The sequence below is a fragment of the Cebus imitator genome, unplaced genomic scaffold, assembly GCF_001604975.1.
Source record: "Cebus imitator isolate Cc_AM_T3 unplaced genomic scaffold, Cebus_imitator-1.0 Scaffold494, whole genome shotgun sequence".
Lineage (NCBI taxonomy): Eukaryota > Metazoa > Chordata > Mammalia > Primates > Cebidae > Cebus > Cebus imitator.
In genome coordinates, this window is record NW_016107809.1 from 30,753 (window position 1) to 43,723 (window position 12,971).

The 12,971-nt window shown below is 46.4% G+C and overlaps 1 protein-coding gene across 2 annotated transcripts in view; it reads left to right on the forward strand.

Moving 5' to 3' along the window:
- Positions 1–12,971, forward strand: part of NR1I2 (nuclear receptor subfamily 1 group I member 2) — a 31,456-nt gene that overhangs the window by 11,212 nt on the left and 7,273 nt on the right. For both annotated transcript variants that reach the window (XM_017513512.2, XM_017513513.2), the window contains exons 2-3: positions 8,945–9,163; positions 11,930–12,063. In XM_017513512.2, the coding sequence (XP_017369001.1) occupies positions 9,132–9,163; positions 11,930–12,063 (166 nt within the window). In that variant the 5' untranslated portion in view covers positions 8,945–9,131. The remainder of the gene's footprint in view (positions 1–8,944; positions 9,164–11,929; positions 12,064–12,971) is intronic.

Below are 12,971 nucleotides of genomic sequence, written 5' to 3' on the forward strand. Positions count from 1 at the left end.
TTTGAGACAGAGCCTCACTCTGTTGCCCAGACTGGAGTGGTGTGAATATGACTTACTGCAGCCCCTGCTTCCTGGGCTCACTTAATCTTCTCACCTCAGCCTCCTGAGTAGCTGGGACCACAGGTATGTGCTACCACACTTGGCTAATTTTTAAATTTTTTTTGTAGAGATGGGGTCTCATCGTGTTACCCAGGCTGGTCTTGAACTCCTGGGCTCAAATGATCCTCCTACTGTGGCCTCTCAAAGTGCTGAGATTATAGGCGTGAGTGACTCACTCAGCTTTTTTTTTTTTTTTTTTTTTTTTTTTTTTTTTATTTTTTTTTTTTTTTTTTTTTTTTTTTTTTTTTTTTTTTTTAAGAGATAGGGTCTTGCTGTATTGTTCCGGCTGGTCTCTTACTCCTGCTTGCAATTGATCCTTCTACCTCAGCCTCCCAAAGTGCTGACATTAGAGGCATGAGCCCCTACACCTGGCCTATATTCTTTTTACTTAAATAGGACTGCCGAGTCCAGGCATCATGGTTCACACCTATAATCCCAGCACTTTAGGAGGCCAAAGCTGGTGGATCACCTGAGGTCAAGCATTCAAGATTAGCCTGGTCAACATGGTGAAACCCTGTCTCTACTAAAAATACAACATTAATCGGGTATAGTGGCCCATGTCTTGTAGTCCCAGCTACTTGGGAGGCCGAGGCAGGAAAATCGCTTGAACCTGGGAGGCAGAGGTTGCAGTAAGCTGAGGTCGCAGCACTGCACTCCAGCCGGGGTGACAAGATCAAAACTCCATCTCAAAAAATAATAAAATAAAATAAAGTAAAATAAAATAGCGCTGCCCAAATTGTGTAAGCCTCAGAACCCACATAAGCTAAGAACACTTCTACTCACCCATTGACTAACCTGAACAAGAGATGAAATTTCTCTTCCAAGTGCCACTAGCTGAGGAGTCCACTCTTGGCTGGGGTTGATCAGTGCAGACGCCAGTAAGGGAGATGGGCAAGTGCAGAAGCGAAGACTAGCTGTGTCCCAGACAGCGATGCCCCGGCCTGAAACCCTGGAGATCCCTTAGCAGGGCAAAGTTCAATGTAGGCAGACCAGACTGTAAGGGATGCCTCAGTAAGGATAAACTTTGTGTGCCTGCGAGGGGACGGGAAGATGGCTGGGCAGGAGAAGGAGCTAAAAGGGCTCTGAGGCATCGTACTGTGAACGCCATCAGTCTCCTGCTCTGCTCAGCCAGTCAGCCCTGACTCCCTTGTTTACAACACAGCATTACAGTGTGTCTGCCTTTCCCTGTGACTCGTCCCTAGCCTCTGCATGGCCAGCAGCCCTCTTCTTACCTCCTACTCTCTTAAGAAACATGCCCATCACCTGAGGTTTCTCGGGGCCTCTCCTTAATCAGCCTTCCTCATCCCTTAATGCTGCCTCCTCCCTGCCATCACCTGTGCCCAGAAATAGTCAAGGCCAGGTTTTATTCTTTTGCTTGAATTTCTTTCACGTTGCTTCTTGATTCTTTCTAAACTACAATTCCCCATTCTCACTGCCTTAGTTTTCCCTCTCTCCATGTTTCTCAAACTATATTCCACCATGCCCTGAGAAGGGCTTTTCTCCTTTTCCAGTATTTTGCTTTTCCTGCTCTAGCGGGATTTTTTCCTTTGCCCTCCATGGCTACTAAACTTCCCAACCTAACAGGCAGTGTTTTGCACCTTCTACTGATCATTTCATTCTTTCTTGCCCTTCCCATGTCTGTACGCAATTCCAATTCCTGGACTGTTGGCCCCAGATGTATCTGCAGCCTCAGATACATGAGAACTCACCCATGTTCTCATGCACAGTCTCTAAATATTTGATTCCAAAGGTCTCCTCCCAGCTCCTCCCTGTACTCCTTCCCTTCCTTGTGTTTCTCCTGCAGAGGGAGGAACATGCATAATCGTTCGACTCTGTGATGTTTTTTCTAGTTTGTAGTCATGATCTACCCTGTACCACTGAATCATCTCAAATCATTTAAACACTCACACCAAGTGTGCCTCATCTCACGGCTTAATCCCCTGTTGATCAGAAAACCCCAGGTCCCTGGGACTCAAGCAGGATCTCATTCAGCCTGACACAACCTGAAATTTCTCCCTGACTCCTTTCCCAGCCCCAAGACAGGGGACTCTTGCAAGAGTCCCTGCGTTGAGCCTCCTTGTAACCCACTGTCCTCCGCTGGTCAAGGCCTACACAGCAGGCTCTGTCTAGTTCTAATCCTTCAAGGCTGCATCGCATCCCTTCCTTGCGCCATTGTCCAGCCCTGAGCTCTCTCAAGCCTTGTGCTGCTCTCCCCTTTTCCCCTCCCTCCCAACCCTATTCCTTGCTTCTCTACATACTCCTGGGAGACTTGCTCCTTCTGTAGCAGAAACTTCACACCTTTTCTTTCCAATTCCCCTCCATTGTTACCCCCAGTTGCACCAATCTTGTCTGTCTCTTTCTCTCCACATTCAAACTTGTCTTCTCTGGAGGACTTGGGCTCAGCTCCTGGGGCTTCCCCTGGGCCGGATCTGAGTGGTGTCTGCCTTTCCGGTTCCTCCCCACTTCCTCTCCTCTCACTTCTTGCCCTGCCAGATCTGTCTATGGTAACACCCGCAGCAGCAGTGACTCTCCTCTTCCTCTTCATGCCCAAGGCCATGTCAGCCTCTCTTATTAGCTTCCATTTTATTGTAGGGACACCAATCACCAGAGAAGTTAGAGAGTAAAGCGAATTAATTCAACATCAGTGGCAAGGGCTAGGATTTGGCTTCCTGACTATGACAACAAGACAATGCCCACTACATCTCCAGCTCCAGGGAGCAAAAAACAAAGTCCTCTGACCTCCAGGAGGCTGTGGGCCAGCTGGGTCCGGTTTGGTCACAATCAGGCATTCTCATGTTTATGTGTGTGTCATTCATGGATGACCTCCCTTCCCCCTTTAATAGGGGATTTGGGGCCCCTTAGCAAATGAAGTAATTGCACAAAGACTGTGTGTGTGTGTCCCCTTCTCAATCTTATGAAGCCCCAAATGCTCCTCCACTACCCCCAAACAAACACAGGGAATCTTGTACTGAAAATCAGCATTTCACAGAAAGGAAATGGCATCGTGAGGAAGCAGCAGGAAGCACCTGCTTATGGGAGAGCTCACTGGGCAGGGCAGGAGGTGTCACAGCACTGCCGGCACACTTCCTTCTTCAAGCTGTTTAGGTGGTGCTCTGGGATGTCAGCCTCCAGGCTTTCAGCCATCAGACTCTCACCCTAAAGGGAAAAGGGAAAACTGAGGAAATATAGACAGTTATAGAGGAGAAAATAAAAATAATTCCACCCCCAAATTATCACTATTTTATTCTCTATATATACAAATCTGCAGACACAGATACATGCATACATATCTCTAAAAGATATCACATAAAGGACATTATTATTGTAGTTTTAAACCTTCAATATTGTTTTATATGCACCCACATATTTACCCTTTTTTGTTCTCCACATTCCTTCCCAAAGTCCCATGCTTCCCTCTGAAATCTACTTGCTTTTCCCAGGATAACTTTCTTTGGAATTACTTATAATGCAACAAATTATCTGCTGGCAACAAATTCTTCAGTCTTGGTCTGAAAATGTCTTTATTTCGCTTTTTAAATAGAAGGATAATTATATTGTTTGTCAAATTATTGGATAGCAATAAAGATATCAATCCATTGTCTTTTCTGTTTTACAATTTCAACTGAAAAGTCAACCATTAATCTTATTTTTATTTGTTTGTGGTTTTTTTGAGGGGGTATTTCTAAGATTAGTTTTCTTGTCATCGATTTCCAGCAATTTTACAATGTGTGGGTAGGTGTGTGGGTAGGTCTGTATGTTTTTAATTCTTCTTTCATTAGTTTCAAAAACTTTTTGGCAAGTGTGTTTTCCCAGATTGCTTCTGTCCCAGTCTTGTGTCCATAGCATACTAGACTATTTCACCAAGTCTTGTGTGTCTCTTATGCCCTGTTCTTTTCTTAATGCTCTTTTTTTGTTTGTTTCTGTGCTTTGGCTTATATATTTTCTGTTGACCTAATTTTGAATGCACTATCACTGTCTGTTGCTGATTCAATCTGTTGTTAAAACATCCACTGAGTTCTTAATTTCAGATATTGTACTATTAATTTCTGGAATGTCCAGTTGATTATTTTTAAAAATAGCATTATTGAGATATAGCTTATGTATCATAAAGTCTAATCATTTAAGTGAACAATTTAATAATTTTTAGTGTATTTAGAGTTGTGTAGCTTCATCAAAATCTAATTTTAGGGCATTTCTATGCTCCAGAAAGAAACCTTGTGTTCATTTGCAGCCACTGTATTCCACTCTCAGCCACAGGCAACCACAAATCTACTTTCTGTATGGATTTGCCTTTCCTGGACATTTAATATAAGTGGAGCTATACAGTATGTGGTCTTTGGGTATACTTCTTTCACATAGAATAATGTTTTCAAGGTTCATCTGTGCTGTAGCATGTATCCTTCACTCTTTTAAACTGCTGAATAGAATTTCATTGTATATTAGTATTTTATTATATATTAGTATTCCAAGTGTATTCCATATTTTATTTATCCATGGACCAGTTGATGGATATTTGGGTCAGGTTTTGGGCTATTACAAATAATGCTGCCATGAACATTTCTGTACAGTATTTGTGTAGGGCATATGTTTTCATTTCTCTTGGGTGGATATGTAGAAGTAGAATTGCTGAGTTGTGGTGAATTTATGTTTAACGTTTTAGGTAATTGAACGATTGTTTTCTTAAGTGGCTGTACCATTTTACATTCCTGCTAGCAGTGCATAAGGGCTGTTTCTCCACATTATTACTGATTCTTACGTCTTTTTGATTTGTAGCCATTCTTGTGTATTGTAGAAGTTATTTCTTTGTGGTTTCAATTTACCTTTCTCTCATAACCTATATATATATATATATATATATATATATATAGAGAGAGAGAGAGAGAGAGAGAGAGAGAGAGAGAAACAGTCTTGCTCTGTTGCCAGGCTGGAGTGCAGTGGCGTGATCTTGGCTCACTGCAACCTCTGCCTCCCGGGTTCAAGCAATTCTCCTGCCTCAGCCTCCCGAGTAGCTGGGACTACAGGCATGTGCCACCAAAGCCAGTTAGTTTTTTGTATTTTAGTAGAGACAGAGTTTTACCATGTTGGCCAGGACGGTCTTGATCTCCTGACCTTGTGATCCACCCCAAATTCATATGTTAAAATCCTCATCCCCAATGTGATGGCTTTGGAAAGTGGGGAGTTTGGGTGGTGACTGGGTCATGAGGGTGGTATCCTCATGACCACGAATGAGATCCCAGAGGCCAGAAGTGGTGGCCCATGCTTGTAATCCCAGCACTTTGGGAGGCTGAGGCAGGCAATCACTTGAGCCCAGAAGTTAGTTGTAGACAAGCCTGGGCAATATAGGGAAACCCTGTCTCTATTAAAAATGAAAAAAAAAAAAGTAGCTAGGTATGGTGGCATGCACCTGTGGTCCCAGGAGACTGAGTTGGAGGATTGCTTGAGCCCAGGAGGTAAAGGCTGCAGTGGGCTAAGATCACACCACTGTACTCTAGCCTAGGTGGCCGAGTTTTGTTGCTTTTTTTTTTCTGTTTCAGAGAGAGAGAGACCCTAGAGACCCCAAAGACCCCAAAAGCTAGCTGGCTAGCTCCTTGCACTATACAAGGACACAGGGAGAGGGTGCCCTAGATGACAGGAAGCAGGCTCTCATCAGACACTAAATCTCCTAGTGCCTTAATCTTGGACTTCTTAGCCTCCAGAACCATGAGAGATAAATTTCTGTTTATAAATTTAAAAACTTTTTTTTTATAAATAGCCACTCAGTTTCTGATATTTTGTTATGACAACCTGAATGAACTAAGACAATGAGTGACCTTTTACAAAGCACCTGAAACACTGATTTTGAATAATCATTAGTTTCCATTTTGGTGTCTGTTCCATTCCTTAGTCTCTAATACAAAATCTGCCCCCAAATACTAATCCTGAACCTAAGATTGCTGCAGCCATCCGCTGAAACCATCTTTCTCAGTGTGCTTTTATTTTTAGTTATTTATTTTTTTTTTTGAGACAGAGTCTCGCTGTGTCACCAGGCTGAAGTGCAGTGGCATGATCTCGGCTCACTGCAACCTCTGCCTCCCAAGTTCAAGCAATTCTCATGCCTCAGCTTCCCAAGTAGCTGGGATTACAGGCACACACCACCACATCCAGCTAATTTTTGTATTTTTGGTAGAGATGGGTTTTCTCCATGTTGCCCAGGCTGGTCTCAAATTCCTGGCCTCAAGCGATCTGCCCTCCTCAGCTTCCCAAAGTGCTGGGATAACAGGCATGAGCCACCACATCTAGTCTGTCAGTGTCTTTTAATATAATTACATTTAATATATTTACATTTACCTACCAACATATTTGGCAATGGCACAATCTCAGCTCAATGCAACCTCTGCCTCCCGGGTTCAAGCGATTCTCCTGTCTCAGCCTCCCGAGTAGCTGGGATTATGGGCGCCTGCCACCACGTCCAGTTAATTTTTTGTAGTTTTAGTAGAGACAAGGTTTCACCATGTTGGCCAGGCTGATCTCAAACTCCTAACCTCAGGTGATCTGCCCACCCCAGCCTCCCAAAGTGCTGGGATTAGAGGCATAAACCACCGAGCCCAGCCCCCTATTTGGTATTTATACCACACATCTTGTGTTTTCTATTTGTCTCACCATTTCAGTTTCTTAACTCTCTACTTGCCTTCTTTTGAACTTTTTTCTTCCACTTTTTCCTTTCTATTAGCTTCCAAGTTATGTATTCAATTTTTAGACATTTAGCAGTAACTGTAGACATTTCATCAAACACACTTTACTAATGACAATCTAAAATTTACCGTCTTTTTTCCCTTCAACAATACAGAACCTTAGAAAACTTTCACTGTGTCCATCCATATTTTAGTTGTATTTTGCCTTTCCTAACTCCCAAGATATTGTTATTATTGGTTTAAGGAGTCATTGTTTATTTAGATTTTCATAGTAAATTTTTATTCATTTTTCAAATCTGCTTGGTCAATTTTAAGGTCTTTTATTCTTTATGTCTTCAACCTCTTGTACTGTTTACTTAAACATTTCTGTGTTTGATAATTCAGGGCATCTTCTCACGTCTAATTCTAGTTGTTTTTGCGCTGACTCTTGCTCATCATGCTGTGCCAGTCTTTTCAATCATGGCTTCTGAATATTTGCTCATATTTCTTTGAAATTATATGCGATTATTTGTGCCTAGGTAGAAAGTGGAACGTGAGTTCCTCCAAAATGGAGGATTTCTAGCCGGGAGCAGTGGCTCGCGCCTGTAATCCCAACACTTTGGGAGGCTAAGGCGCACAGATCACTTGAGGTCAGGAGTTTGAGAACAGCCTGACCAACATGGTAAAACCCAGTCTCTAGTAGAAATACAAAAATTAGCTGGGTGTGGCTGAGTGACAGAGCAAGACTCCCTCTCAAAAAAAAAAAAAAAAAAAAGGAGCACTTTAAATCTTAAATCAACTTTTTGGCTTGAGGTTGTATACATTTTGTCTGCAAGCCTACATAAGGTCAGGATTATGATTTGAAAAATCAGGGCAGATTTTCCCCCTATGCCGGTTCAGTTCAGGTTTCCAGTCAATGTATTGTATTCATAGTGTAATGAAGGGTCAGGGTCAGAGACAGATTAATTCCTTATTTACTCTTACAGATGAAACTGTCAGATATCACCTGTAATGATGTTAGAAATTTATATGTTAGAATTTTACTGAAATTTTGATTTTGGCTTTAGAAAAAACATCATCACATGTGGTGGTTGCTGCCCTTGGCAATCAGTACCTAAAGAGACTCTGGGGTACAGTAGTAAACAGGACAGTCCCCCACGTCTACTGAACATCCAAGAAGAATTCAAGTTATGCTCTCAAGGTACAAGTGATCGGGGGAGGACATCCTTGAGTACACCTCGATGTTTTTCTTTTTTTCTTTCTTTTAGCGATGAGGTCTCACTTTGTCACCCAGGCTAGAGTGCACCAGCATGATCCTAGCTCACTGCAGCCTCAAACCCTCAGGCTCAAGCGATCCTCCCACCTCAGCTTCCCAAGTAGCTGGGACTATAGGCTCACGCCATTGATCTTGGCTAGTTTTTTTTATTTTTTGTAGAGAAAAGATCTCACTTTGTTGCCCAGGCTGGTCTCAAACCCCTGGGCTCAAGCGCTCCTCTTGCCTTAGCCTGGCAAAACCCTGGGATCACAGACAACAGCCACCATGCTTAGCAGCAGCTCTATTAATAGGCAGCAGTTCTTCAATATCCACTTAGACTCCAGCTCTGCTGGGACCATTGGCCATTTTTCTTCCCGTGTTGTGATCTTGCCCACCTCGCATCCACTTTCTCCCCATCTTCTTGGCTACTTAGTTGAAAACTCTCTTTCTGCCCAGCCTTTCCAGCTCCCTCTGGGAGCTTGGACCACGCCCCACCTGAAGGACTATCCTCCCTTAATGTCCCCAATCCCAGAAATCATCGTCAACCAGTAATCTGTCCCAAGAGCTGCTCGCCATTCAGACCTCTGGCCAACTCGTGACCTCCAAACCTCAATCCACTCAGGTGTGGCCTCTGTAATCCAACCCAGGCAGCCTGCTCTCTTTTCTCCTCATTTCCTCCTCCCCTCTTACCCTTCTTTCTCCCACATTCTTATTCATATGTTCTACTCCAGGGCTCTATTTTTGCATACAAAACATCATGATTACTGCTCTCTTTATAACAATTCCAGCCCCGACTCCCCCTTTTTTCCCCATGAGAGGTCAGCTCCTGAGTCCACAGGCCCAAATGTGAGTGATGCATGTAAGGGACAGAGTGTTTCCTCTGAGGCCTCCACACATCCCTATCCAGCCTTTTCATTCTCTGTGGTTTTCTCACTTCTAGTCCAAGAAACCCAGAAGCAAACCTGGAGGTGAGACCCAAAGAAAGCTGGAACCATGCTGACTTTGTACACTGGAGGGACACAGAGTCTGTTCCTGGAAAGCCCACTGTCAAGGCAGATGAGGAAGTTGGGGGTCCCCAAATCTGCCGTGTATGTGGGGACAAGGCCACTGGCTATCACTTCAATGTCATGACATGTGAAGGATGCAAGGGCTTTTTCAGGTGAGTTACCCATCAGCCTTCACTCACCTGCCACCACTGACAAGCTGGGTCACATCTAACTGGGGTCTGCCACTAACCCACTGGGTAACGTCTCAAGGCCTCAGCTTGACCTGTCCCCCCCAGGTTCAAAGTGTGGGCTGGTGGCCCTCCCAAAGGCCTTGTACGAGTCTCAAGGGAGGCATTTATATCCCAGAGGAATCCTTCATTTTTAGTCTTCCTGTACTACCCAGGAAAGGTCTCCTTCCATTAAGATATCCCTGGGCTTCTCCATGTGGTCTTGAATAAAAGAGAAGATGACTCAATAAAAGATAAGGAATTTGAAAATCCCAAATCCAAGCGTTCATATCCGCCTCCTGGAGTGGTTGTTACGTAAAGGATGGCATAAATGAAAAATTTAACAAAACAAGGTCACCTAGAAACAGACTAACAGGGAGGACCACAAACATGGTCTAAAATGTCCCAGCTCATAGCAAGGCAGGCCTGGACAGAAGAGCTCATGTTGTCCAGCTGAAGAAACAGAGCGAAGCCAGTTCAGCAAGGCTACCCTTGGGACAGGGCTAAGACCATGGCAAAAGAAGCAGACTGAGCGGAAGGGAGGGAGGGGAGGGAAGAAATGTGTGAACTATTTTGCAGTTTTGCAAATTATACCTTCCATGTGTGAGGAAGGACTTCCAGTACACCCTCCAGAGGGAATAGGGTATGCAAGGAGCAGCTCCTACCTCAAGGGCCACATGCAGGACCCTCATGCATTCCTAAGACAGCCAGCCTGACTTGGCCCTTTGCAGAATTCTTCCTGGAGGCTGGGCATTTATTTGAATGGAAATGGGCAAGTTCCTGGGAGAAATGAACATTTGTATTGCATGAGTTATAACAGGGGTGAGACATATCAGCAGTGTCAGGCTAGGTTCAGCTACAAGTCACAGGACACTCATTGCAAATTGGTTTGGCAATAAGGAAAATGCATTACCTCTCTTAACAGGAAGCCTGAAGGCCTCCAGGTTGGTGAGTTTGGCAGCTCAGGTTCTTTCCATTTTTCTCTTCAGCCATCCCACCTGAGAGCTCTGATTGCAATCGGGCTCCCCTTGTGGGTGCCAGCACCCCAGGCAGGAATCATGAGGTTCAGCAGAGGCAAACAAAGGCCCATCTTTGAGAGTAAACAAACCTTTCCCAGGAGGCCCCTCATAGAGCTTGGCCCAGTCTATGCCTGAACTAGTCACTAGCAAAGAGCACCAGATATGTTCCTCAGCTGGGCACATGCCAGACAGCTGCGTGGAAGAGGGTAGATGTCTGCACCAGCTCCAGATACTGCTGGCACAGAAGAGGCTGCCCATGCAATGTCCATGCATCCTGCCTCCGCGTGTGGGAATCTTCGGCTCTCCCTTCCTTGTTTGGGTACTATTTCTGGGAATCCCAGAAAGAGGCAACATGTTTTAGTGGGCAAGAGCTAAATCCAGTATCAGGCAGACCTGGATTCAAATTTCAGCTTGTCATGTACCCAGAGGACAGCTGGGTCCATTGTCTCCAAGCCTCAGTCTCCCTCATCTGTGCCAGGCAGATGAGATTATGAATTTCACAGGGTTTGAGATCTAAATTTGCAAAACTGCAAAATACCTAGCCTAGCATCTGATACATAGCATACCTTTAATCAATGTGCGCCCCGGTTTCATCTTTTACTCACTCTGGGTGGACTCTGATGTAGCATCAGGGCTTTCTTCCCCAGGCCAGTTGGGAAGGCAAAAGGCAGAGATGGCGTCTGTGAAGAACATGCCCCTCAGCTGGTCACTGGTCCGAGGCCCGAGGCCTCCAAGCTCAACCTTGCCGGTTACTGCGGGCTTAACTCAGCCTTCCAGGCCTGCCCTCAGGGACCTCTGCAGCCCTACCTGGCTGTTCTGTGCTCCTGGGGCAGCCTTCCTCAGTTCCCACTCTGGACCAGAGCCAGAGCCAAGGGATAATTTCTTTCTTTCCATCCAGCTGTGGAAATGGGAAAAATAAAGGAAGGGCTGCACCAACCGTGTCTTTTGTGCAGGACTCCTGGGCTGGGAGGAGGAGATGTTGCACCAGCGTCTCCAAAAGGCCTCTGTCCCATTGTGTCTCTGCGCACCGCCTCTGTGCAGGCCGGTGGGTCCCGTCTGCACGCTCTGCTGTTCCAGGCGCTGGACCTCTTTGCCCCTTAGATCAACGAGGGGAATCCACTCTGCCATGGGGAAGCCGCTGTCCCGCGGGGTAGAAAAGCTTCCCCATAGTTCACCCCTTCCTCCCTGGCAACCCAGTCAAGAAGCGGAGCAAGGAAAGGCGGGGGCTTCTCTGGTTTCTTACTGTCCTGGGGTCAGGTTTCCTCGGTTCCCTCTTTTAAGGAGGGAAAATCGAGGAAGAGGCCCATCTCCATGGAAACCTTCCGGTAACAAGGGTGTGAAAGAGGAGGGGACAGGGGTTTCAGGAAGAGGGGAAGGCGCTGGGGATGGGCCTGGAGCTGAAGTGTCCCAGAAAGTGGCCCAGGAGCTGCAGGAGCCTGTGAAAAGCACGCGTCCCATTTCCTGCGGTAATGACCAGAAAAGATCTCCTCCCCGGCCCTGCCCCCTCTAGCCGAGTCCTGGACCTCTAGGGACGCCCACCTACACCCTTCCCATAAAACCCGACCCAGCTGGGACGCAAAGGTTGGCGTCCCCCTCCCCGAGTCTGTAAGGAGGGAGGTGGTGTGGACAGGAGCCCCAGACCAAGGGCCCGGGCACGGGTGCAGATTCCCTTCTGCTCCCCGTTCTCTCACAGGAGGGCCATGAAACGCAACTCCCGGCTGAGGTGCCCCTTCCGGAAGGGCGCCTGCGAGATCACCCGGAAGACCCGGCGACAGTGTCAGGCCTGCCGCCTGCGCAAGTGCCTGGAGAGCGGCATGAAGAAGGAGAGTGAGCAGCGGGCGCGCGGGCGGTCCGGGGCCGGGGCCGGGGCGCACGGCTCTGTGTAGGGACGCGCCGTGGGTGTGTGCTGCGTGAGTGGAGATGGGAGCCGAGTGTGCGCGTGAGCGCACGTGCACTTGTGAGCTGATGTCGTGGCGCAACAGGCAGCCACCTAGGGGAGCGCTTCCAGCCGGCCCTGTAGAGACGGAGGGAGTCTAGTAATCTCTGCCCCAGGAGATGTGCTGGGCAGCTCTGGCCAGGGTGTGCTCTCTGTCTCCCCTCAGCTGCTCCTGCATGATTCTTTTTGTCCCCCTCATAGTTGTTCTGATGGTTTAAAACCACATTTGGGGATAGGGGTGTGAATCTGGGGAAGGGAAGCAGGAGCCACATTGGTTAATAGGACCCCCAGCCTTCTAGCTACTAGCCCTACCAGCTGCCCCAGACCTGGATCTTTATAGGGGAACTCTTTGCAGACAGGTGACATGAGGCGTCCTCATTCTACCTGTTTAACTTTGATACATCCGTGCTCCCAGGTCACTCTGAGATTAAGGCTCATGGGGAAAAGGCTAGACGCTTCTAGTGCGTATTTGTCTCCATGGAACACAAAGGGACCCAAAGCTGCTTCTTTCAAGAACAAGTTCTCTAGGCTGCTGGCAGGCGCCCTCCATCTCTCCCCACCAAGGACCTCATAGCTTTGCTCTATACATACAGTGGGCTCCAGAAATCCACAGAAGACCCTAAGGCTCCAGGCTATATAGGAAGTGTCTAGAGTTACTATTTCTTGCTAAGCTGTAGCCCAGCTCTCTGGGGTCTTAGAGACCCAGACACCTCTGAAAGTCTTGGTATATAATTCACCAGAAAATGATAACAGTAGATGCCATTTATTGAACATCTTTTATGTACCAGGAATTATACTG